Raw genomic sequence first — 26,572 nt, 5'->3', positions numbered from 1 at the left:
CTTCAGTATCTATATCAATAACACCCATTCAATAACTGGGACAATAGCAATTCAGGGTGTTTGCGATATAAAATCATTGAAAAGATCTGCGATGGCATACATTGACCACTATCCTTAAAAACAGTCTTTAAGTCCGCGGTGGTGTAGCAGTCTAAGCATCGGCTTTGTGTCGATGCAGTTGCCCACTGGGGACCGGGGTTTGCGCCCCGGTCTTGTCAATTCAGACTATGGCCGGACTCGATGAAGCAGCAATAATTGGCAACGCTGTCTTCAGGAGGGAGGTGGGGTCGGCTTGTGTTCGTCACATGAATGCGTCTCTGTGTGTGTCGGAAAAAGCAGTGGTTCGGCCTGGAGTGGCCTTGTCACAAAAGTGGTGAAGCGTCTCCTTTGAGACTGCTGGCCAGAGAGATGCAGTTGGCGAATGCATGCGGTACGAGGGTGGGTGTTTGAATTAAAATAGGGATCGAGTGGCCACTAAATTGGGAGAAAAAGGGAAAATCAGAAATAAATGTTTAAAAAAAAACAAAAAAAACAGTCGAGTCCATGAGGAGCTGTCAGGGAAGCATGCTAGTGAATGACAGCCACTTGTGAAGTTAACTTAGAAAATGATGAAATTCTGACAGAAAAGAACAAAGATTATCTACTGGTGTAATACACTGTAATGTCACCAACACACACACACACACACACACACACACACACACACACACACAAAAAGACAGCACAGGGTTTGTACAAAGTCAAGACGCACACATTTTACAACTAATTAATAAGCAGTGAATTATTAATTGTGTGGAGAGCGCTATTGGTGCAAGCGTTTAATAGTTGTTTGCTTTAATTGTGTTCTCACAGTTTATCAGCTCTGAAAGACCAATACAAGGGGGAAGGAAGCGGTTTTATGTGGGCGAGAGAGAGAGAGAGAGTGTGAGTGTGTGTGTGTTGGCAAATGTGAGTTAAGGCGCACATGCATGAGAAAAATAGATTTGGCGTACACCTGTGCTGGAGTGTGGTCAACGGAGAGAAAGATGGGGCTGTGTGGAAGAGTGTGTGAAGAGACGGGAAGAGTTTGGAGTAGGTGTGTTTAGGTTTCGTGCATACTCACATGTGTAGAGGTGGTGCTGGATAGCGGTGCAGTGGCGGTGAAAGGGGAGGGAGGGGCTAGGGAAGGCGCTGGTTGCTGTTGTTGGGACAACTCCGAACTGGCTCCACCCACAGGAGCAGATGTAGTCCCTGACAATGACCCATCAGCACTGGAAAAAACACCTGTGAAGAATCCCACCTACTGTTAGCAGAAGCTTTTGAGTGTTTATTGTCATTCTCTCCTACTGTGGTGGTTCTCAACCTTTTCAAGTCACAACCCCCCAGAATAAACAGGTTGGTGTTCGCGACCCCTCCAATAGCACTGAGACATTTAACTCACAACACCCTGATGCAAACACATTGCTCGCCCATAAACTGTTCAGGGATTACTGCAATATAACACGTGAGAGCTACCAAACCCACACAGGAAGACCACTGCTTTGCCTACAGACAGAACAACAACTGATTTGATTTTGTCTTCAATTAGTGTTTTTCCCACGGTGCCGCACAACTGCCACCGTGGGCTATGCGTTGCAAATTGTGGTCACTCACTCATTCATGGACGACCTGAGAGGGACGTTAAGTAGGGAAGTTTAGTAGGGACATTTAGTAGGACACCCTCGCAACTCGCATCAGGTGCGCCATGGGTCAGGACGGTTTTGTGCTTCTTAGATTTATTGAAATAAATAAATTTGTCTCACAAACACACTCAAAAAAAATTATTTATCCCCCCCTCCCCCTTTTCCTCGCCAATTGTATCCGGCCAATTACCCTACTCTTTGGAGCCATCCTGGTTGCTGCTCCACCCCCTCTGCTGATCCGGGGAGGGCTGCAGACTACCACATGCCTCCTCCGATACATATGGAGCTGCCAGCCACTTCTTTTCACCTGACAGTGAGGAGGTTCACCATGGAGATGTAGCACGTGGGAGGATCACGCTACCAACATGGGGGTCGCCAGTTTGAAACCCCATGTTACCTCCGGCTTGGCCGGGTGTCCCTACAGACACAATTGGCCGTGTCTGCGGGCGGGAAGCTGGATGTGGGTATGTGTCCTGGTCACTGCACTAGCGCCTCCTCTGGTCGATCGGGGCGCCTGTTCAGGGGGGAGGGGGAACTGGGGGGAATAGTGTGATCCTCCGTCGCACTACTTCACCCGGAGAAATTCCTCACTGTCAGGTGAAAACAAGTGGCTGGTGACCGCACATGGACTAGAGGAGGCATGTGGTAGTCTGCAGCCCTCCCTGGATCGGCAGAGGGGGTGGCGCAGAGATCAGGACGGCTCGGAAGAGTGGGGTAATTGGCCGAGTACAACTGGGGAGAAAAGGGAGGGAAAATCCACCAAAAAAAAAAACATATCCCTATTATTTGTACAGAAGCTGTTATTGCTGATGTATGTCTTCAGATGAATCATATGACAATAACTTGAATGCGTCTGTAAAGGTGACAATGATTTAAGTTTGACTTCCTTAACATTCAATGCCTGCAATGTTTTTCATGCTGATCCTGATATGAAGAATGATTATTATTATAATTATTATCTTTATCTACTAAACGTACAGACGTTTAGTACTGTACTGTCTCTAACACTGCTCTCTCAAAGAAGTCTTGAAGTATACAGAGGGCCAGCACAGAGCACACGGCACAGCAATTTAAGAGACAGTACACCTATTTTTCACATCAGGTGCGCTGTGGGTCTGGACGGTTTTGTGCTTGTTTTCTCCACATCCATCTGGCGACGCCCGGAGATTATCTCATGACCCCCTCCTGACCCCCAGGTTGAGAACCAATGTCCTACTGCACTAGAATAATAGGATAAACACTTAATGTTCACATGTGAATGTGGTTTCAATTGGTTAAAATGTATAATGAAATAAAACCTGTCAAAGTTTCAAATCCCAAAAATGTCTTCATGTACAAAACCAGTCTTCAGGTCTGGACTCTAGTTTTGCAATGAACAGTTTAAAAAAAACAAAAAAAATGTTAACAAGTATTGACTTAAATGAAAGGAACAGCAGTTGTGAACCTGTTAGGGTTCGATTTTGGTCTTCAAGTCCATGTGCTGCTATACGAAATATGAATTTCAATTTAAGATATTTGCCGCTGCTGTAAATAATGCATTCTGTGTATCCCTAGTGTTGTATTAGCAACAGCAAGACAGTTTGAATAACTTCACACTTGAAAACCTGCTCAGTTCAGCCTCAGATTTGATCACAGCAGCAGAAATGTTTCTCTCCATCATGCAGACATTCCTTAACAAGATTATGTGTACAATTAAAGTTTAAAATATGCAGCTAGAAGATGAATAAGTGACTGCTTTCCCAGCCAGATGAAGTACTTGATTGTGCATGAGTTTATCCTCGATCCAATGAAAGTATACTCAAGCTAAAACACTGGGAGAACCAAAAAACAAGAGTACACATGAATGAACGCACACGGCATCGTGTGTTGAGTGGCCTGCCTTGTCAGCTTTGCTGTCTGTGACCCACAGTGACTGGCAGAGATCTGCCGACTCACAAAATTCTCCATGTCAACATCGCTTACGTCAGGCTTTTTCATATCATGAGGTGGGGGCGAGAGAAGACACGACCGGGGTGAAAAGTGACATTAATATGTATGGAACCTGCCTGCAGCTTTCCGTGTTTGAAATTAATGCAGACGTTTTGACTTATACCAACACTCTTGGGAGTATTATAAATACTTCAAATGGTTTGTTATATTTACATTTAATAATCTCTATCGAGAGTAAAATAAATTCATAGTTCTATTCAACATTAAGGTCAGCTAGGCTAATGTAGGCCCAAGACTGCGAGAACACCGAACACCGAACTTGGAGTGTTACATGCCAAATTATGGGCATGTGAAAATTCACTTGGCAGATCCCAGACGACAGATTGCAATTACATACATCTCACACTCACACTCACACACACACACACACACACACACACACACACACACACACACACACACACACACACACACTCAACTATTAGTGTTTCTCGCTCATATACATACTAGCACACACTTGGTGTTCCATTCCATCTTTACTCTCTGTATGTCTCTCGAGTCTTTCTCCCTAACCCCCCCCCCCAAAAAAATGCCCCCTCTAACCAGGGATAAGCCCTGCCCCTGCCCCCCTTTGACCCCTGGAGAAGGGGGGGGCAGTGAGGGAGGAAGGCAGAGGGCCCCTCAGCCCCACAAAAGATTGAATGGCTCAGGGCAGCACACATTCACTACAGGAACAAGAGCGCTTTGTGCCAGGAGGGAAGGGGAGGGGGGTAAGAGCGAGAGAGCAAGAGAGAGAGAGAGAGAGAGAGAGAGAGAGAGAGAGAGAGAGAGAGAGAGAGAGAGAGAGAGAGAGAGAGAGAGAGAGAGAGAGAGAGATAGAGAGAGAGAGAGAGAGAGAGAGAGAGAGAGAGAGAGAGAGAGAGAGAAGAGAGAGAGAGAGAGAGAGAGAGAGAGAGAGAGAGAGAGAGAAGAGAGAGAGAGAGAGAGAGAGAGAGAGAGAGAGAGAGAGAGAGAGAGAGAAGAGAGAGAGAGGAGAGAGAGAGAGAGAGAGAGAGAGAGAGAGAGAAGAGAGAAAGAGCACACAAACACTCGCTAAAAAGAGCCTGTATAGAATTCATAATGTTAATGCTTTATGAGGTTTAGATACATTTTTTAAAATTTTCTAAATTGGCACCAAAAGAGACAATTTAACAACAGCATTGGTGGTTTGCTGCAATCAACATATAATGTGATTTAAAGACATATACATTAGCATCGATTTACACATGCTTTAATGTTACCAATGCAGATTTCATATCTAATGTATATAAAAATCATATACTTGTTTACTCTAAATATAACAGTGGTTTCTCACAATATACTGTTGACAAATACATATTCTACATTCAAACAAGACCTATGTATATCGAAAGATATGCACAAAAACATAAAATAACAGAAGCACCAAAAAAATTAAACTCTACTTTATGTTATGACCAGCAGCTACAGCTGATCTATTTCATTCATCGGGGGACGGCTTCTGAAATTTCAACCCAAATACACTAATCCCAAAAAATTAATTTCTGCAAGGCTGGAAAGCAATACTTCAAAAGCAGCAGAGGGGTCAGGAAATGAACATTAACACTAACAACATTAACACTTGACATGCTTAAGCCTTACTAGTGAGGCAAGACACATGGCAGTGGGCAAGCCTGGTAAGCTTAAACCGAGGGTCAATGAGAACACGGAAAAGATTTTACTTCGTGTCCTCACGAAGATCAAAACTGGGACCGCATGAGACAAGCACAGCAAAAAGTCAAACCAAACAGGGCCAGAACACCACCCGCTACAAACACACGGCTATGAGGGGAAATGCTCATTGCAGATGGGGCTCAGGGCGAACAGGCCCTAGCTTGTATGACTGTTAAGTCAGTAAAGGCAAGAACAACCTCCATTCCCTGACCCCTCTTTCTGTTTCATGGCGTCTCTGTCTATTCCTATCCTGCTCATTAAGTCTGGGGGCTCCAAGATATCCACCTGGATTAGCTGAGCACCCCAGTCAAGCTAGCTCCTGTCCAGTCAACAGGAAACCTGTGTTGTTCATTTGAGGTAGGCTCAAGCTGAAGTCCACTCAAAAACTGAACGGACTGCATTATTTTCTCGTCGTAAGATAGCTGAATCATTATTAGGAATAACAACAGCCTTCTTAGACATAACATTGTGTTTTTGAAGATGAAAATTGCCTTATACAGCATGTAATAGTTGAATCCTTCTACAGCAGAAAAACCTCCATCTAATATCCTGATGCAGAAGGGAATTGGAGAGGAGCATAGTCTTCCATAGAGCATAGTGTGGTTTTGACAAGTCATATGAACTATGAAAATTGCATACCTGAATTACATTTGTAATAGCAGGTAACAAAAATCGTCAGTAGAACAGTTTATTTGTCTTGATGCATGCTCAATAATCAAGTTTCTTTATTGCACACCCACATCTTTGCTATTTCTGATATGCACACAAACTTAAAGACTAACTAGTCGATATCAAATCTTGCCCCTCCATTCCACCAGCTCACCCTGTCCCATCTGTGACCCCCACACCATCAAACATTAACCTGCCCCCAATCTAACCTCCTGCCTTTAGCCACCCTTCGACACATATCTATCAGGCTAACTAGCCATCCGTCAGTACGCTGGAGACAGGATGGGAGGGAGGAGAGATAAACGACAAGAGCTTCCCCCCATTACTGCCCTGCATTAACCCCCGGCTAAATATTTACAGTGGGGAAGGAGGACATACAATACAAACGGGCACAAACCCCCACACACACACACACACACACACACACACACCACTGTTTCTCCTATAAGGGTGAGCACCAGAGTCAAGAACTTGTTTAACCACTGCACACCATAACTAATATTTGGATAGATAAAGAATATATATACAAAGTTCTTTTTACTCTACCACAGAACCACAACAACTTTTCAAAAGAATAATTTGGATAATAACGGTGTTGGAAAAGGAGGTTGCGCTTCAACAGTAGAGTGCTAAACCCAAAATCCAATGAGCATATTCCAAAAATTGTGGAAAACTTCAGTAAAGCATCTTTGTGTGCCTTGAAAAGTGCTCTATAAATGAAATGTATTATTATTATTAAAAGAAACACTGGCATGTGCTTCAAGCAGAAGAATCTTTGAAGAACTTCTGCAAATGCCCACCTTTTTTTCTTGTTCAGGAGAGCACCCACAATTAAAAATATTGTCATGTGGGCGTCCGGGTGGCGTAGTGGTCTACTCTGTTGCCTACTAACACGGGGATCGCCAGTTTGAATCCCCATGTTACCTCCAGCTTGGTTGAGCATCCCTACAGACACAATTGGCCATGTCTGCAGGTGGGAAGCTGGATGTGGGTATGTGTCTTGGTCGCTGCACTAGCGCCTCCTGTGGTTGGTTAGGGCGCCTGTTCGGGGGGGAAAGGGAACTGGGGAGAATAGCGTGATTCTCCCATGCACTACGTCCCCCTGGCAAAACTCCTCACTGTCAGATGAAAAGAAGCGGTTGGCGACTCCACATATATCGAAGGAGGCATGTGGTAGTAGTCTGCAGCCCTCCCCAGATCAGCAGAGGGGGTGGAGCAGAGACCGGGACGGCTAGGTAGAGTGGGGTAATTGGCCACATACAATCGGGGAGGAAAAAAAAGGGGGGGTATTGTCATGTGCAAAAATACAACTTAAAACAAGACCATGTGGCTCATGGTAACTGTGCCTGCTGGAACAACACAACAAATGCAAAATCATTCAATCATCCATCCCCACACGGGGAACGGTCCTATTCGGGAATTCATAAACTGTTAAGTCAACTCATGTGATTTCAAATTATGATGTCTCTGTGGTCTAGCAAATGTTGGGGAAACCAAACGACCCCTTAAACAACAAATATCGATGCGCACAAAACTGCAGTCTGTACAGGCAATATGGATTATGCAATAGCAAAACATTATGCTGAAGCGAATAACGGTTCACCCTCTTCATTAAAACTCTGTGGGTTTGAAAAAGTCACGATGCCTAACTAGAGGAGGTGATGTTTTAAAGAAACTGGCCCCGAGAGAAATGTTTTGGATATACACACTGTGACACCAAATGGACTGAATTATGACTTCAGCTTACAATGCTTTTTAAGCTAGGACTGTTTGTAATCACTTGAGGATGTAGGATCATCCTTAAGATCACCCTACAATGGAAAATGAATGGGGTTTATTCAAATGTCCCTTTATTGTCATCTGGTGTATGGTCTTAACAGTGAATCAGTGATGGCCAGAAACAGTGTTTTGTGATGCTTCCTATTGTATGTAATGGGGATTAAATCAGATTTAACAATATATTTGTGACTGGTCCCTGTATCTAGAATCATGGGATAAGAACAGTGATTGGTTCCTAAATAATCAGGTCTAATTCCCAACAACTCCCAGTTGTGTATTAACTCTGCCCTTGTGTACATTACCAAACTGAGCCTGTATACTTCAAACGCTGTAATGAAGATTTAGCCGAAACATGTAAGCGTTTTTCTCTTGTGATGTGAGCCAAATAAACAAGTGAAATGTGAGTATTTTGTCTTCCTTGACTTGAAAAGTCGAGGTATGCTACCTTGTCAAAATTTTTGGAAAATAATCTATGACGCTATGATTGTTTATTATTTTGTCCCAAAATGTGACTTTGTCTCATTATAAATAATAATAATAAATCAAACTTATATAGCGCTTTTCTAACACTCAAAGTCACTTTACAATAAACGGCAGTGAAACAAGACAACAGATTAACATAACACAGACACACGGGGTGGATGGAAGGGGGAGGGCTACGTAAGGGAGAAGCGGCAGTCACACACGACGCCAGCAGTACTCTCCGACTTAAACAGATACAAAAGGGCAACAAAAAAACAACAGGTATCCATGCAGAAGAGTTGCAGCAGTGTTGAAAGAAAGTGCAGATGTCACACAGTCTGGGATTTTGTTGTTAACTGGACCACGGTGGAAGTTTTACAGCACAGTGACTACGTGTCGTGTTTCAAATTCAGTCACTGAGAATGTTTTTTAAGAGTTGAAAGGTGATTCAATGTGGGACGAGACTACTTAATATTTTCATATAAGCAGTGCTTTTTTATAAAGAACTTAACCTTGCCGTCGAGAAAAATACCACGTATCTGCAAATCTGGCAATTTTCTTTGTATTTCGTAAATCGAGCTACCCATTAAAGGCCTGTTAACACCTGAATGTTCCTGTGAAAATGCAGTTTGGTTATAAAGTGGTGAAATTATGATTTATTTTCACTTCCTGCAAATTTAGCTTCTTTTTTTTTTAATATGAGGTTTGAGCCAATTAGTGATGATAATAATTACCACAGTAAGTGTGCCTATAGCGTGGTGTAATGGAAGGCTGCAGAAAGTTGAGAAATGGCAAAAGTGGTGTGACGAGAAAACGAAGTAAAGGAAGCGAAATAGGCAAAAATGTGAGCGCCCCTCCCAAGTCATCAACACACCTACACATCACCACCCCAACCCACTAATAATTTCTCGGGGGAAACTATATATCTATGAATACACACACACACACACACACACACACACACACACACACACACACACGTGTTAATATTCTCATATGCATGTATGGATGCTTGCACCATCAACAGGTGAAGGGATGATGCAAGGTACAAGGACAATGTGGCTGAAGCGATAACTTCACAGGAAGAGAGGGAGACAGTAATGACAGACAGTCATTCTAGAGGAAAGGGGAGATGTGGGGGTCTGGCAAGGGGGCTGAAGGGGAAGGGCATAATACTGGGCCATTTCCGTCAGCGCAGGGGAACGCCAAGGGATAAAGATGGTTGCTAAGCAACAGGAGAACACAGATGAAATAAAAAATAAATTATGAAAAAAAAAACAGACCACTTTAGAGTGTATGAGCAAGTAACACACAGAACGGGGGGTGTCACTCATCTTAGTGTCAAATCCTGGTTATGCCAACACTGCCTCAGAAAAACACACACTGCATCGGCATTTAGTTGCGACTGGTGGGAAAGCTGCTAAAAGGGAGGGGACATCATGTGACACAGATCATAAGCTAGGATTTGAGGGACAATTTCATGGCCACGTGGTGTGTGTGTCTCAGCTTCCCTATTCACAAGAACACCCCACATATGTATACTAACAATTCTGAAAGCCATGTCTGCACGGACAAATTTTATCGACAGTTAACAAGTAACTGATAAATCCCCCATATAATCAACCACTATGCAAACTGCCAACAAGATGATTTGAACAGGACTGTAACTCCACAGTAAAGCGTGCCGTCTGCCTCCAAGCTGTTGGCAGACAGAAAACAAATATTGCTAAAAGCTTAACTGTGCTAGTATTTGAACAACAGCTGGAGTCCATTTACCGCCTTGACCCAGGAGACATTTGCCAGCATGTGTAACATGCATGTTGCTGTCAGTGGTGTTCACAAAAACCAAAAACACACCAAACCTCTTGGCTAAAACAAATACAAAGTCTTGTAGATGGGAACAAAACACTGCTGTGTATACATGCCTGTACATGTACATACCTCTGCTGTGTGTATGTGTTCCTCACCTGTCCCAGTGGCTGAGGAGCCGCTAAGGGTTTGCAGACTCCCGTTCCTGAGGAGCGACGGGGACTTCTGAATCCCACCACTGACACCTCCTAGCGTCCCCAGACCCCTCTCTCCTACTCCTGCTGCTCCTCCTCCTCCTCCACTGCTGGAAACCAAGCTGGGTCGGCCTGAGAGCGCTGAGGAAGAAGATGATGCGGCGATTGGGGAGGCCGTGGAGGAGAGGCTGGCTGTCGAGGAGGTGGGGAGTGTCAGCGAGGGCACCGGCTCTGAGGGCTTCACATCTGTGGTGAAGCAGGGTCCATATCTGTTCCGCCAGTTGCCCTTCTTTTTCTTCTTTACCCCATCTTCTCCTCCAATCCCTGGTCCTGAAGAGGTGGAAGTAGGTTGGGGCCGTTTGTAACCAGTTCCACCCAGGCTTGGCGTCTCGCCCGTCGTGTGACTGTGGGAGTTCTCATACAGTTTCCCTCCGACTATAATAACAAGAAAGATGAACATTAAAAGGAAATCCCTGAATTTGGTTCATGTAATATTCAAATGGCTCTTTCGCCTGAACACAGACTAAGAAGCATGTATGTGGAAAATATACAGTGTGGTTGTCTGCCAATCTCTATCAAAATAAGAGCAAAAAAATAGAAACAGCTGATGTAAATTAATGGCAGTCATGTGGCAATAGCACAGGCTTCCCAATTCAGTGTAAATCCCCTTGGACACTCACAACTAGTGTTTGTTCAATGCTGAATATGTTGGGAGGAAAAAATGTCCCATGACTTTCTTCACTCAAAAATAGCAGTTTCAAAAAAAATTTTTTTTCCAAGCTATCAGAGAGACATTTTTTCATGCTATGCTTTGACTGATTTCAGGAAAACGAAATAATAGCTCATTAGTTGGAAACTAGAAATTATTCATTGCTTTTGTTGTGAATTGTTAGTACCTACTGACAATAGAACACTAGGTCCCAAAATTAAATAGTTTATTCAAATCTCAGAGTATCTATGCATTAGAATTAATCTATTTTTGTTAAAACAGCACCTGCAGATGCCGTGGTGGCTGACATCAGAGAACCGAAAAGTGTGGTGGGTCCCTCTGAAGCTCCACCCTCAGAGACTGGCTTCACCAGGCAGCTGCTGAAGGACGGCGGGGATGAGAAGGTGGTCCCTCCTCCAGCACGCAGTGACGAATCAGAAAAACTAAGGAAGTCAGAGGAGGAGGGGGCGGAGGGCGTCTTGCTTGCGCTGGTCAACAGGAGGCCTGGGATGAGAGAAAGAGATGAGGGAAGAGCGAGGTGCAGGAGAAAGAGAGAGGGAGGCAAGAAGAGAGAGATGACAGTAAATTCAGATAGTGGTAGGAAAGTTCCATACCAACCTTTTCCATCAGCATGGGAGCAGAAGAAACAGATAACCAAAATAACCATTTTATCATCTTTCCCTCTATCTTTTCTGTAGCCCTCTCTCTTTCCCATGTGACTCTCTAGTCTAATAAGCACACACAGGCATATACACAGACACACTATTATTTCTCTAAAAGAAAACGTGCTTTCGCACACATGCGCACAAACAGTTGATGACGGCTTCAAGGCTCTGATAGCACATGATAAGTTCAGTCTGACTGTTGATTGGTTCTCAGGTCATGAACTCTCCACATGCTGTATGTGTGTGCGTGTCTGTTTCTCTGTCTATGTGTAGATATGTCTCTCCCAGACAGGGCTCCAGATTAAAGGAGCCACGTTATCACGTGCACACACTTAAGTCAGATATCTGGACAAAATCCAACAACTCACTCACACACACACACACACACACACACACACACACACACACACACACACACAGTAAGCACATCCAGGTCTATTTACAACCATCATTTCACCTTGATGGAATGGCCCGGTGGAGGCAGAGGCGGCTGTGGAGGAGGTTGCCATGGTGACCACGGCAGAGGGGAGGGGCTTTCCTGAGGAGGTGAGAGATTTGCGGCCGCCCCGCTGTCCCACCGTGTGGCCACCACTGTTCTTCTTGTTTTTCGCCTCTGGCCCTGCCTTCACTCCATCTGCCAAGGAGCTGTCCTTGGAACTGCCACCAGAGTGGGCTGATGGCACTTCCTGGAAGTTGGCATTGGTGAAACGGGCGGTGCTGTCATCCAATCGCTTCTGAGAGGAGGCGGGCAGAGAGGTGACCACACTTCCGGTACTGCTGCTGTTGTAGCTCTGGAGGAGTAAATAGGAAATGGAGATGGTAGGGCAAGTAGAAGGAGGAAAAAATGTGATGGAGGAAAAGAAAGGGACGACAGGAGATGAATGAAAGTGAGGATTTGAAATAGAGGGAGGGGGGCGACGGTTGAAAGTGGAAAAGAAGAGAGAGGGAGGGAGGACAGAGATGAGGAGGTAGACAGTGGTTACAAGAGAGCAGGGATGTGGAACGAAAGCAACAGTTGTAAAAACAAGAGGTAGAGGTTCAATCGTTCACGCCTGCTCTCATACCTAACCAAGCCAGTGAATATTCACTTGAATACAAGGGGGATTAGAGGTAGAAAGGGGCCGTCACCTTGTCTGGGGCCATGATGTTTGGAAGGACGAGGGAGGGGGCCAGGTCTACGGAGGCCTTCTTGTGTTTTGGTCTGTGCCTGTCTCTCTCCTTGTGTTTCTGTGGATGAACAGAACAGAAAAGTGAAGAGGACGAGTGAAACTACTGAATGGATGACTCATATAGATGAAAGGAATGGATCGGAGAGACGGAGACAGAAGGAGATGGTGAGGTGAGATAGCAGACGAGATAAAGAGAAGGGGAATAGCAAATAAACAAAAAAAGCTACAGGAAGACAGGAAAGTAGGAGTGTGACATGGGCTCCGCATACCTTGGAAAGAAAATCAAAACACAAAGGACACTAGAATGGAAGACGGGAGGAGATAAACAGACAAGAGGGAGGAAAGGAAGGAAGGAGAGCAAGAAAGAGAGAGAGAGAGAAAAGGACACTTCATTTCAAAGGCTCTGTCAGAGATGAAAGGTTGGAGATCTCTTAGCACAAAGAGAGGCAGGGAGGAAGGGCAGAGGGAGAGAGGAATAAATCGGCAGACAGCAGGAATTCAGAACACTGCAGTTTACAGCAGTGTGTATCCTAAGTGCCTCGTGTCGGCGCGCCAGAGGTCTCATCCCTTTCATCCAATCATATCCTCCTCCATGGACCATCACAGCTCAATTTACACCCTCACTTACACACACATGCCAGCGGACTCCTCTCTCACCCCCTGAAGGGGCGACAGGGTGCCAGTGAATTTACACCTCACGTGAGCGCGATCTGGGCTCGACGCCTTCTCTGTGCGCATACATGCGTGTTTATTGGAACCTCAATTCCTCGCCCAACCATGTGTATGCATGTGCAAACAAACGCATGCACACACGCACACAGGACCTACAGACAAATACCCTCTTCAAGGCTGTGAATATATGCAGCACTCAAGCTCATGCCGTTAGGTGCCATGACAAACTCAAAAGTAATAGGAACACACACACACACACACACACATGATTTTGGCTGGTGACATGTTAGCCAGGCTTCTTGTGTAAGTGGCAATTAATAAAGCTTGCCATCTAGGTTCAGAGCTCTATCGCTCTACATTGGCTTCCAACCCTTAACGCTTAAGGACAAGGGCACTTCAACAGCCAGGCTCCCTCTTTGTGTGTGCTCACACTTACACATGTGCGCCTGAAAGAGTGACACAGTTTTAACCAAGATAAAGAGACTACCTTGAAAAGTAGCTACAGAAAGAGAAATGAAACGAAATTCAGAGAGAAAGCGAGACATAGGTTTCTTTGGGGATCCCTTGTTGGTTTTCATTAACATTCCAGAGGTAGGTGTTGATGGACAGAGACTGGGGGCTGAGAGGCTCGGATAACACACACACACACACACACACATGCGCACGCGCACACACACGCACATACACACACGCAGAACTTCACCCTACCAACAGAGATGCCTGTTGGACCCAGGCACTGGCCGTGGGAAACACAACATACACACAATGTAACCCTGACACAACCTTATCAATCAGGTCAATTGATTACCAAGGAAGTGACAAAGCCTTTTACCATGTCATGTCCTCCATTTCTCTCCGACTCTGACCATTTGGAGCCTGATCATTTGATATGTCCAAGTGCTCTTTGACCGTGTGGGGTAAATATAAGTCAAGGTGGAAGATGTGAGCTAAATCCATCAATCAACAACCCCCTCAAACAATAAACGTGACAACAGGCGGTCGACATCTTCTCCGTCTTTGTCAAAAGCAGCTAATAGCTGCTTATAGTTACTGAATGCCCAATAAACAAGAAGAGAAGTTACCAATTCATAAGACTATTCTCTGCAAGTCTTAAGCACTTACTTTGTGCTCCCACTGTATGCAACACCATCTGAATTCCTGCATTTGGTCATAATTGCTTAGAGAAACAAATTCGAATCAAGTAAATGACTGAACAACTATGAGACAATGTTTGCATGTATAGAGCAGTATGTTAAATATGTTGTACTTTCATGAAGATAATATTGAGTGGGGGACCAAAGCACCCTGCTCAGGTCCCTACTAAAAATGTTTAGACAACTGAGTGTCAAGTAATTCATTAAGAATACCATGTAGAATAAATTCTCTATATTCCCCCTCATGGCCTGAGGAGGAAGAAGAGGGGTCTTCCACAGACAAAAGGAGGGAAGGAGTGTGGGGAGGGGGCTTTGCAGCGATGCAGGGGGTGTGTGGGGGTGATGGAGGGGTGTGTGTAACTGAGGAACAGGAAGAAAGGGGGAAAATGGGAAAATAATCCGCCCTGGCCTGGCAGGAATTCCCCTGTGCAGTTTCCTGCAGGATCTCTAACCAGTGCACGTGTGTGCGTGCATGTGTGTGTCTGTGTGTGTATTTATCTGCAGGCCTTCACCAAGTGATCAGTAAGGAATCCTTTAGCCCCTGCTGTAGTTTGACTGGAGGGTCTAACATTATGTAGGTATACATCTGAGCACCCAAACCACACACACACACTCCTATCCACATTCCAAGGTCAGAGGTCAGCAGGCTCAGATGTGTGTGTATGTGTGTGTATGTGTGAGGGGGGGGTCTCTAGCTAATGCAAATCAGGCTGTGGAAACGAAAGCCAGGGCAGTTGCATGCGCGCACGCACGCACGAACACACGCACGAATACACACACACACACACACACACACACACACACACACACACACACACACACACACACACACACACACACACACACACACACACACACACCCAGATGCCATCAACATTTGTAAAGACCATACAGAGACAAAAATTGCCATTATAGGAGACTGCATAGGATCCATTTAAGGACAGTAATTTGTCAACTTTCTTTAAACCTGTGATAGAAACATTTAACTACAAAGGGAAAAGAAAAAAAAGAAAAATTGACTAGCTTTAGAGGAGATTTGGAAAACTGTCTCCATAAATAATAATTTTTCATATCATCTGACCGTTAAAACAAAGAAAAAGTAGATAGTTGACCAAATGAGAAACAGTCCATTATCTAATCACAGCACAATTATTACACCCAGTGGAGATGGAGAAAGTTAATGGTGGTCCGACTGAATGATGGCAACAGTTTGATGGAGGAGATGGCTTCCTCTGGGGAAAAATACAGTGTACCAAATGTTTTGGTCCTGTTTGGGGGAACTCTTTAGAAATGCATCCATCCACTTCCCTTTCTTTATGTTAAACCAATGAGCCAGCCAAAACTTACCCCCCCCCCAAATATAAATAAATAAATAGTCAACTTTTTGGTAATGGAACAACAAAAAATAATTTCAATTTTCCCCAACTGCCCATTTTGCCATTTAACTTTGTTCAGTGAGCAGTCTTATTCAAAGGTTTATTAAATATTTTGTCAATTTTTTAACAACCACAACATTAACAAAGATTGACTTTGGGGGGAAAAAAACATGTTTGTGCTGAGAATTTGCTGTGTTTGGACATTATTCTCCAATCTTGGTCCGTCTGGTAATGCAATATTATATTCCTTACTTCTGGATAATGGATCACGTGCCGAATCCAATCGCATTGTTTAGGAGGCGAGCTTGAATTACTCGGCATCTGTGAAAACACATCCACACATTCTCTCGCTCTCGACCCTTTCTTGAAGCTGTAATATACTTGATACATCTCCTTTCCTGTTAACAATTGCTCAATAACAATTGACTTGACACATTCATAAACAGAAAATATAAAGTATTGTGGCAGCTAAAATCTTTACTTTGTTAGATTTCATATTCTAGCTGAGAGGCCTCACAGTCCCCCTGAGCTGCAACCACTGGGCTCTGATTTAAAGAGGGGCAAGAATGGATGCATTGTGGAAGCGTTGTCCAAAGAGAGGCCCAGTTGGAGGTAATGGAGGAAGCTTGGAGGTGGAGTTGCAGCAGCAGTTGATGACAGTGGACAGAAAACAATACACTCTCTCTAAAGTAGCCCACAGCATAAAGGGACTGAGACTCCATGTTTGAGATATTTCATCATATTGTATGCAACATCCAACCTGGCAAGTAATTTCATCCTAATAAAACCTTGCAAAGGTTTGAGGGGAGCAGTGCAGACATGCCAACCATCAAAACTGTGCATGACAACTGTAAAGTCTGAGATTGATAGCTTTAACTCGATTGCCGAGAGGCGATGAATGCTGAAGTTGAGCTCTGTATTCTGATCTCACAACGGCTTTGGGAACATGGGAAAAAAATAGGTGGAACAGATGACTTGATGCCTTTTCTAAATTCTGATTCTACGCAGCCTGTGATTACACGTTCTGATAACAGGCATGACTGATTAACTGACACGAATACAGCATTCATTACAGGCTTCAATCACTGGCGAGTGCAGGTGGGCTGCAGTCACACTGGTGACATAAACCCCGTCCAAATCAAACTGCTGCGAGGTTTAGGAGATGAGTTTTTTTTTTCAGCAGTCGTAGCATTCCACATTAACAACTGCTTTGGACACTTTACAAGATGTGTTGAGATAATAAAAATGGCCTCTATTTGCATGAAATAACATGCGTAAGAAAACTAACAGAGGATTATATCTCTAACGGAATCACAGGGCGGTATAACACTTATGTTCTGACATCTTAATAAGATGGCTTAGTTTTAGTTTGTTCTGGTGATGTTAAAGCCACAATCCTGTACATGCACACGATTGTCCTTTTTGAAACTTACTATCGCTGGGATATTTAAGACTGCGGCTAATGCAGAAAAAACACCCAAATCATTTGACACTTTAGCAGTCTTTCATTTTAGTGGTTACTGTTGGGAGACATTCCTGTAGGAAAAATGATACAGCACATTGGTGTTTTACGTCTTCACCAAGACCTGGGCGATAAAACGATAGTGATATGTACTGGTGATAGACACTTCATCAGTAGCAATAAGAAAACTGTTCGATAGTTTCACTGAAACACATTAAGTGCAAACCGCCATGAGAGCGAGCACATAACTAATAAACACGCTGCCTCCCTGCCTCATAAACAGCCCATCATATCCCTTGATACTGGAGTGTGCAAAGAGTGACACGCAAACAGCCAATCATTTAACAGATGTGTTGTTCGGTTGCACCGTCGACATGTGACACAATAGAAACGGTGTGGAGTGAGAAAACGAGTGCAGACGCTGAGGAAATTGTTGATAAAAGTTGTTGATCTTCAGGATGGTGGCTTTAATTTCTTCAGCACTGTAACCCTGCACAGATAAACCATTTTTGTTTTAAAACAAAAACAACAACTGATGACAATCTTAAACTAGACTGCTCATAATTAAAAGCAATTAATAAACACAGACAGAGTGTCTCTGTAAATGTTAGTTATGGAGCTATTTCCAGAGCCACTGAGCTGTGATTAATCTTCCCTGTTGTTCCTGTGCATTTGTGCGTGTCCCTCCGAAGTGTGAGCGTGTAACAGTGGTATGGTATGGCCACAGTCGTGGGTGGGAGGCATAGAGAGGGTAAGATCTGAGGGCTGTCTTACCTTCTTGTCCTCGTCTGGGGGTCTATCCATACACTGAGAGGAAGAGTCACTTAAGCTTTGAGACCTACTACCACGGCCCCTGCTCCTTCGCTAAAAGGTAAAGAGGAACTCTGAGTTACTGGATGAAGTCCAGAGAAAGCTCAAATTGGACTAAAAAACAAAAAGTAATCTTTGATTTAGAAAAAAAAATGAAGAAACTTAAATAAGCCAACTCAACTAAAGGATAACTCAAAATCCAAAGACAGTAAAAAAAAGAGAAAAAAGACATTGTCATTAGCATTGATTACAAAAATGACTGCATCTTTCCAGAAAAGTATGGTGGTATATATTTTAACATGAAACATAATACCACCACTGCACTAATTGGTCTTCTTTAAAAGGACCACTTTGAAAATGCATCCATTTGGCAAATCATGGAACCTACCCCTCAATAGCACTTGAGTTGAGTAAACAATTGTTTTCAGTCCGCAACAAACAAAACAGCTGGGCAGAGCAGCTCTTTGAAAACAAAAACGACTAAAACAACAACAACAACTACAACAAAAGTTGTTCTTAAAGCTGTGTTTTGTTGTTTCTAAATTCTTGTGCATATTCAAAACTCAAAAAGAGTCAACCTGGGAGAATTTGAGGGGCCGAGGCCATCATCTCTGAGCCTGACTAACCCGCTCACCACTAAAGATGAGAGTCGGTTACTATGGCAGCAAACAGCTGCAATCACAAGTTACAGCTAGTATACCTTGTGGTGGTACCACCAGCTGTACATCAAGCTCCGCACTTCCAAGAAAAAAAAAAAAAACCCATCCTTGAAAAATGTTGGGGCGCTGTTTGACCTTGCATTAAAAAAAAACCTTCTTATGGGCATCTCCTTCATGAAATATACCAAGTATACTTGGAATGCGCCGATGCTGGGTATATTTGAATCCTGTTGCATAGAGATGACTTATCAGCTTGAATGAGCTTTTATATATTGCTGTTAATTCTGTGCCATAAATTAAGTCGGCTTACAGCTGGAGGGTAGTTACTGATGTCCCAATTATGAAACAAGTACTGTCGCTCAACCTGCGGTGGTGAAAGAGTGTAACTGGATGCAGCTGTGTGCCAGGAACACCGAGTTATGTTGATTGAAAAACTAATGTCGCTTCATCAATGGTCATGTTTATGGTGCTTGAAAATGGGAGGAATATTATTCTAATCTTGTATCGACAAAACCTCAAGCCAAAAAGGAATTTCCTTGCAGTGTAGACGGAACAGAAAAAAATCTAGGTTTGAAATTAGATTTGGCTTGCGTCCAAGTGCAGTCAAATACCATACCTCACTAACATGGTGTAAACATCCATCAAGTGGTGTCTTATGAAACCCACTCTGCTAACAACATTGCTTTCTTCATCATTGATTCCCTTTTGTTCATTCCTGTCATCCATACAATACCAGCTTAATGACATTATGCCCTGCCGTTCAAAGCCATTCAAACAGGATCAATATAACAGCATGAGTCTTTCCATCAACATTTGTTAACATTGCAAAATGTCAGCCAAGTGTGTGTGCGAGAGTGTGTGTGTGTGTGTGTGTGTGTGTGTAAGCGTGCACATTAATGCTGTAAAGCTTGCTTCTCCCCATTCCTACAACCCTTCTAAAAATTCTAATGGTTCAATCATGCCCCCATCTTTCATATTCGCTTCCCTCCCCGACCGCTGTTATGACTACGTGTGCTTATTTGTTTGTTTGTGTGTGTGCATGCAATTGACTAATGGATTCATGGATCACAAAATCTGAGACATGACAGGGTGTTTTCTGGAGTTTCTGTGCATAAAAAAAAAAAAAACATGCCTCGTATGAATGCAGTTCTTGTATCTGCAGCTCTCCCTGTCTCTCATATTTGATTGAATGCTGCATGAGAATGACTAGTCATCTGTATATTAGCCATAAAAATTGTTGTTTACCACTGGAATATTTTCACTCATATTCAGAGCAAGTCTAGTTCATAAGGCTGGAATCACAGGGCCAGGTAAAAAGATAAGTAGAACGCAGCAGACAACGCAATGGATGTGATCCATAACACAAATCACTAAGCTCTCCTTAAACTGAATGTCAACCAAATGACCAGTAATATGAGCTCCTACAGAAAAAGATTCTTGACTAAATCTTACTAGAGCTGTCGATTGATTTGTCGATTACAAGTCCTTTTGCGTGTTTTACACTGTTCCTCTAGCTCCAACTAGCCCTGCCAAAAGTCATGTGGGTTCTGAGAGGTTGAACTTCCCTCAACATTTGAAACCACTTGCTTTTTGAGAAAGGTGCTAGCATTTGGGGGAAAAAAAGAAAGAATGGTGGCGAAACAGCTTTTGTCCACCACTACAATAGCTTGGGTTTATGTGAAGCTAAAGTCCAGCTGGCCAAAAATTCTGTTGGTTGGAAAAAAAAAATTACAGCTTCCTTCTTTCTTTTATTATGTGTAGGGAGGGGGTCTGAGTAACATAAATAATGATTAGGCTCTGGTTAGCCCCGTTTGACCTTGTAGGGGAAACCAGGCTCAAGGGACCATCTCCAGCACCTGCAACCCAAACTGCTGCACCGGGCCTGGGCTCAGCACAGAAGCACAAGGGAGCGGAAGGGCCAAAGTGCCAGGGAGAGGCACTGCTGATTGTCAAAGAGATTAGACGAATCTGAAAGAGAGGAAGGGGATGAGGAATACAGATAGACAGAAAAGGGTAGAGGAATAGTGGCTGCAGGAGGCAAAGTGGCAGGAAGGAGAGAGGGAGGGAATGGCTGGGGGATGGTGGAGGAGGAAGGGGATGGTGTGGGAGGGGGAGGGCAGGGGGCAGAGGGAGACAGGAAGGGCACAGAGGAGAGAGGAGAGAGGCTGAAGAGAAGGATGAAACAGGAAAGAAATGGACAGTATTGAGGAGACAGTTGGTCAGAGAAAGAAGATAAAAGTTGAGACAGGAGGTATGGCAGAGGAGTGCCAAGAGGAAAAAAGGTACGTAGAGGAAGGAGCAGGTATGGAAGGAAGTAGTGGGGAGAAGAAAATGGAGGAAGAGATGGAGGAAAACAAAGAGGGGATGGATGGAGCAGAGGAGTGCCAAGCTATTGAGTGTTTTTAGATGCAAATGAATAACCCGATGATAAAGTGATAAAGGCATTACGTGGACTCCAGAGCAGGTAATGTAAATGGATTTACTGGGTTATTGTTATGGGGTAAAGTCGAAATCTTGAAAAGTGTAATCTGATTACGTTAACTAGGCTTTTGCTCACTCTGACAAGCATAGAGACATATATACAGTGCATCCGGAAAGTATTCACACCCCTTCACTTTCCCCACATTTTGTTATGTTACAGCCTTATTCCAAAATGAATTAAATTCCTTTTTTTTCTCATCAATCTACAGACAATACCCCATAATGACAAAGCGAAAAAGGTTTTGTAGAAATTTTTGCAAATTTATTAAAAAGAAAAAACTGAAATATTGCATGTACATAAGTATTCACACCCTTTACTCAGTACTTGGTTGAGGCACCCTTGGCAGCGATTACAGCCTCAAGTCTTCTTGGGTATGAAGCTACAAGCTTGGCACACCTATATTCGGGGTATTTCTCCATTTCTTCTCTGCAGATCCTCTCGAGCTCTGCAAGGTTAGATGGGGAGCATCGCTGCACAGCTATTTTCAGGTCTTTCCAGAGATGTTCAATGGGGTTCAAGTCTGGGCTCTGGCTGGGCCACTCAAGCACATTCACAGACTTGTCCCGAAGCCACTCCTTCGTTGTCTTGGCTGTGTGCTTAGGGTTGTTGTCGTGTTGAAAGGTAAACCTTCACCCCAGTCTGAGGTCCTGAGCGCTCTGGAGCAGGTTTTCATCAAGGATGTCTCTGTACTTTGCTCCATTCATCTTTCCCTCGATCCTGACTAGTCTCCCAGTTCCTGCCGCTGAAGAACTTCCCCACAGCATGACGCTGCCACCACCATGCTTCACTGTAGGTGATGAGAGGTGCCTGGTTTCCTCCAGACGTGACGTTTGGCATTCAGGCCAAAGAGTTCAATCTTGGTTTCATCAAACCAGAGAATCTTGTTTCTCATGGTCTGAGAGTCCTTTAGGTGCTTTCTGGCAAACTCCAAGCGGGCTGTCATGTGCCTTTTACTGAGCAGAGGCTTCCGTCTGGCCACTCTACCATAAAGGCCTGATTGATGGAGTGCTGCAGAGATGGTTGTCCTTCTGGAAGGTTCTCCCATCTCCGCAGAGGAACGCTGGAGCTCTGTCAGAGTGACCATCGGGTTCTCGGTCACCTCCTTGACCAAGGCCCTTCTCCCGCGATTGCTCAGTTTGGCTGGGCGGCCAGCTCTAGGAAGAGTCCTGGTGGATCCAAATTTCTTCCATTTACTAATGCTGGAGACCACTGTGCGCTTCGGGACCATCAAAGCTGTAGACATTTTTTTGTATCCTTCCCCAGATCTGTGCCTCGATACAATCCTGTCTCAGAGGTCCACAGACAATTCCTTTGACTTCATGGCTTGGTTTCTGCTCTGACATGCACTGTCAACAGTGGGACCTTATATAGACAGGTGTGTGCTTTTCCAAATCATGTCCGATCAATTGAATTCACTACGGGTGGACTCCAATCAAGATGTCGAAACATCTCAAGGATGAACAGTGGAAACAGGATGAACCTGAGCTCAATTTTGAGTGTCATAGCAAAGGGTGTGAATACTTATGTACATGCAATATTTCAGTTTTTTATTTTTAATACATTTGCAAAAATTTCTACAAAACCTTTTTCGCTTTGTCATTATGGGGTATTGTGTGTAGATTGACGAGAAAAAAAAAGGAATTTAATCCATTTTGGAATAAGGCTGTAACATAACAAAATGTGGGGAAAGCGAAGGGGTGTGAATACTTTCCGGACGCACTGTATATATATATATATATATATATATATATATATATATATATATATATATATATATGTGGTGATAGTGTTTGAGGGCTCAGTAGCTATTTCATTAAAACCAAATCGAATAACAAAACCAGAGATTAAGACTATGTTAAAAACAGCAAAACATGGCGTCTGGGCGGCATGGCAGTCTATTCCCTTTTAAAATGTATTTCTGATTTTTCCCTTTTTCTCCCAATTTAGTGGCCAATCGCTCCCTATTCTAATTCAAACACCCACCCTTGTACTGCATGCGTTCGCCAACTGCATCTCTCCGGCCGGCAGTCTCGAAGGAGACGCCTCGCCACTTTCGTGACAAGATGACTCCAGGCCGAACCACTGCTTTTTCCGACACACCCAGAGACGCATTCATGTGACGAACACAAGCCGACTCCACCCCCCTCCCGAAGACAGCGTTGCCAATTTTTGCTGCTTCATTGAATCCAGCCATAGTCGGATCTTACGAGACCGAGGCGTGAACCCCGGTCCCCAGTGGGCAACTGCATCAACACAAAGGCGATGCTTAGACCGCTACACCACCGCAGACCCTACATGGCAGTCTATTCCATTGCCTACCAACACGGGGATTGCCAGTTCGAATCCCTGTGTCACCTCCGACTTGGTCAGGTGTCCCTACAGACACAACTGGCCATGTGTGCAGGTGGAAAGTCGGATGTGGGTGTGTGTCCTAGTCGCTGCACTAGAGCCTCCTCTGGTCGGTTGGGGCGCCAATTCGGGGGGGAGGGGGAACTGGGGAGAATAGCGTGATCCTCCCACACGCTACGTCACCTTGGTGAAACTCCTCACTGTCAAGTGAAAAGAAGCAGCTGGCGATTCCACGTGTGTCAGAGGAGGCATGTGGTAGTCTGCAGCCCTCCTCAGACTGGCAGAGGGGGTGGAGCAGTGACTGGGATGGCTCAGAAGAGTGGGGTAATTGGCCAAGTACAGTTGGGGAGAAAAATGGGGGGGGGGGGATAAACAAAACAGCAAAACATCTGCAGAGTCTTTCGATGGGAGAGAGTGGCCACTGTGCATAGGTCCATGGCGACCGCTCTCTTCCTGGTGTGTCTTTGTGAGGGTGTGGCCACCATTTTAACCTGTCTCAAGCCACACACACTCCCCCACACACACTCTTTTGGTTTATTAACATGTGCAAACGGCAGTCGGCTTATAATCTGCTTTGTGAAACTGCACCTGTGAAAAGGTCACATGATGCGGTGACAGGATGTTGTTTGCACAACAGAAAGACAATGTAAATGCCATGTTTTTGGGGAGTCTTGAAATGGTGAAACAACTATTAACCAGTTGTTTCCGTCTACTGCTGCAAACTGAAAATGGGGATGAAGCAGTGACTGGGACAACTCGGAGTGGGGTAATTGGCCGGATATAATTGGGGAGAAAAAAAAGGGGGGGGGGCAGTTTCTTGATCAGCTGTCGCATGATAATGTGTCAGCGTTTGAGCGACAGCATGCAGGGAAATTCCAACTTACAGACTATACAAAATGATTCGCAAAGCTGGCACATTTTGATCCGACTTCTCAGGATGAAATTAATTGTCAGCTTTGCAACATGGAGTTAACGTGCAGCCACAGCACCAGAGCGATGCTAAATCATGTCAGATTAAAACATTCGACATCCAGGAGAAGTTTAAATCTATTCACCAGTGTGAACCTCTCCTGAATACTTGGATGACTGAAATGAGTCTACGTTGACAGCAGCTATAACAGATGACGGCTGTCAACCCGAGTGCATAATCTCGTTTTAGCTGTCAATTGAAGGAAAGCCAGGCTCTTTGATTTTTCCTTCTTGCATGGGTTACTGGGAAGGAGCCTTCATAAATTTTGCTTATTTCTGTGTGTAGCTTCATTTTATATAGATTCTGTAAAGCCGGGACCTTATTAGGCCTTTTTATGTTCTCAATGCTTGTTTGTTCTGAGGTTTATCTGCAGTCAGGCATGAGCGCGTCTACTGCTTTGCCTCGATTTGCGCTCTGTAATAGTTTTTTTTCCACCACCACCACCTCACAACCTTGTCATTTAAATGGAAAAATGCATTATTATGTGTTGTTTAAAAGTTTTAACAATTTTGTGAGTTTTGCCCATCACTAATTGTAATCAATTACATCCACCATATGCCATGTCAATGTCCGTGAGGTGACCGGAGTGCCGATGCCCACTTTACAGTACAGTACTGTACTGTGTAGATGAGTTTGTCTAACGGCTCACTGTCGGAGGAAATGGCAAGCATAAACAATCATGTTATGATGTCCTGTAATAATGCATAGAAAAGGATAGGATAAAAATACAAAGAAAGGTGGAGAAAATGATTTAATGTACTTGCTTAAGGACTGTCAATGGCAAGTTTTGCAGAGACAAGTAGAAGCATTGGAAGAGCCATACAGCCATCCATCCATTATCCAAGCCGCTTATCCCAATTGGGGTCACGGGATGCCGGAGCCTATCCCAGCAGTTATTGGGCGGCAGGTGGGGAGACACCCTGGACAGGCCACCAGTCTATCACAGGGCCGACACATTCACACCTAGGGACAATTTTAGTATGGCCGATTCACCTGACCTACATGTCTTTGGACTGTGGGAGGAAACCGGAGCACCCGGAAGAAACCCACGCTGACACGGGGAGAACATGCAAACTCCACACAGAGGACGACCTGGGATAACCCCTAAGGTTGGACAACTCCGGGGTTCGAACCGAGGACCTTCTTGCTGTAAGGCAACCGCGCTAACCACTGCGCCACCGTGCCGCCTGGAAGAGCCAACTTTTCAAATACCAATGATTTTACGAAGCCATGTATATGTGTTTGTGAGAAATAAAGTTATTTTTAAACCATGCAAGCCCTTTAATCAAACCATTTAACCAAATAAAGAGACTAAGCATAGAGGGTGAAGTCCATCGTCGCTTACTGCATCTACCTATTTTTTACTTTGCGAATATAAAGCCCTCTGAGACAGAAAGAGTGACCTGGAGCTATGCAAATAAACTCGACTTAACCGATTACTGCCTGTAAATGGATTACTGGTTACCGTGTGAATGAACTGATTCAAGAAATAAAAAGCACTGCCCACTCTGTCTCAACTACAGGTGTGTGTGTGTGTGTGTGTGTGTGTGTGTGTGTGTGTGTGTGTGTTGATATTTCTTCATAGCCATTCGTATTTGTACTTATAAACAAGCTTTCAAAAACACACACACATTCACTCACATGTACGCATAATCACAGGCAACCGACAATCAGAGTTGCCACAACCTCTCAATATATTCAGCCAGAGTGGTTTGAGCTTCTCACAACACAAGGAGAAATAAAATCAATGTTCAGTCACCAAAAAAGACAGAATACGATTGCTCTGATAAAAAAAAAAACCTATTGAGAGATCTGCATATATTATATAGTATAGCATAATAAATTAACATGCTATAATTGT

The 26,572-nt window shown here is 44.1% G+C and overlaps 1 protein-coding gene across 2 annotated transcripts in view; it reads right to left on the bottom strand.

Moving 5' to 3' along the window:
* Nucleotides 1–26,572, bottom strand: part of mllt10 (MLLT10 histone lysine methyltransferase DOT1L cofactor) — a 67,665-nt gene that overhangs the window by 13,705 nt on the left and 27,388 nt on the right. For both annotated transcript variants that reach the window (XM_056299272.1, XM_056299271.1), the window contains exons 7-11: nucleotides 12,737–12,835; nucleotides 12,066–12,399; nucleotides 11,229–11,447; nucleotides 10,199–10,669; nucleotides 1,103–1,263 (exon numbers count right to left, since the gene is read on the bottom strand). In XM_056299272.1, the coding sequence (XP_056155247.1) occupies nucleotides 1,103–1,263; nucleotides 10,199–10,669; nucleotides 11,229–11,447; nucleotides 12,066–12,399; nucleotides 12,737–12,835 (1,284 nt within the window). The remainder of the gene's footprint in view (nucleotides 1–1,102; nucleotides 1,264–10,198; nucleotides 10,670–11,228; nucleotides 11,448–12,065; nucleotides 12,400–12,736; nucleotides 12,836–26,572) is intronic.

Source organism: Lampris incognitus, chromosome 19, assembly GCF_029633865.1.
Source record: "Lampris incognitus isolate fLamInc1 chromosome 19, fLamInc1.hap2, whole genome shotgun sequence".
NCBI classification, from domain to species: Eukaryota; Metazoa; Chordata; class Actinopteri; order Lampriformes; family Lampridae; genus Lampris; species Lampris incognitus.
This window is presented reverse-complemented; position numbering and strand designations above follow the sequence as displayed.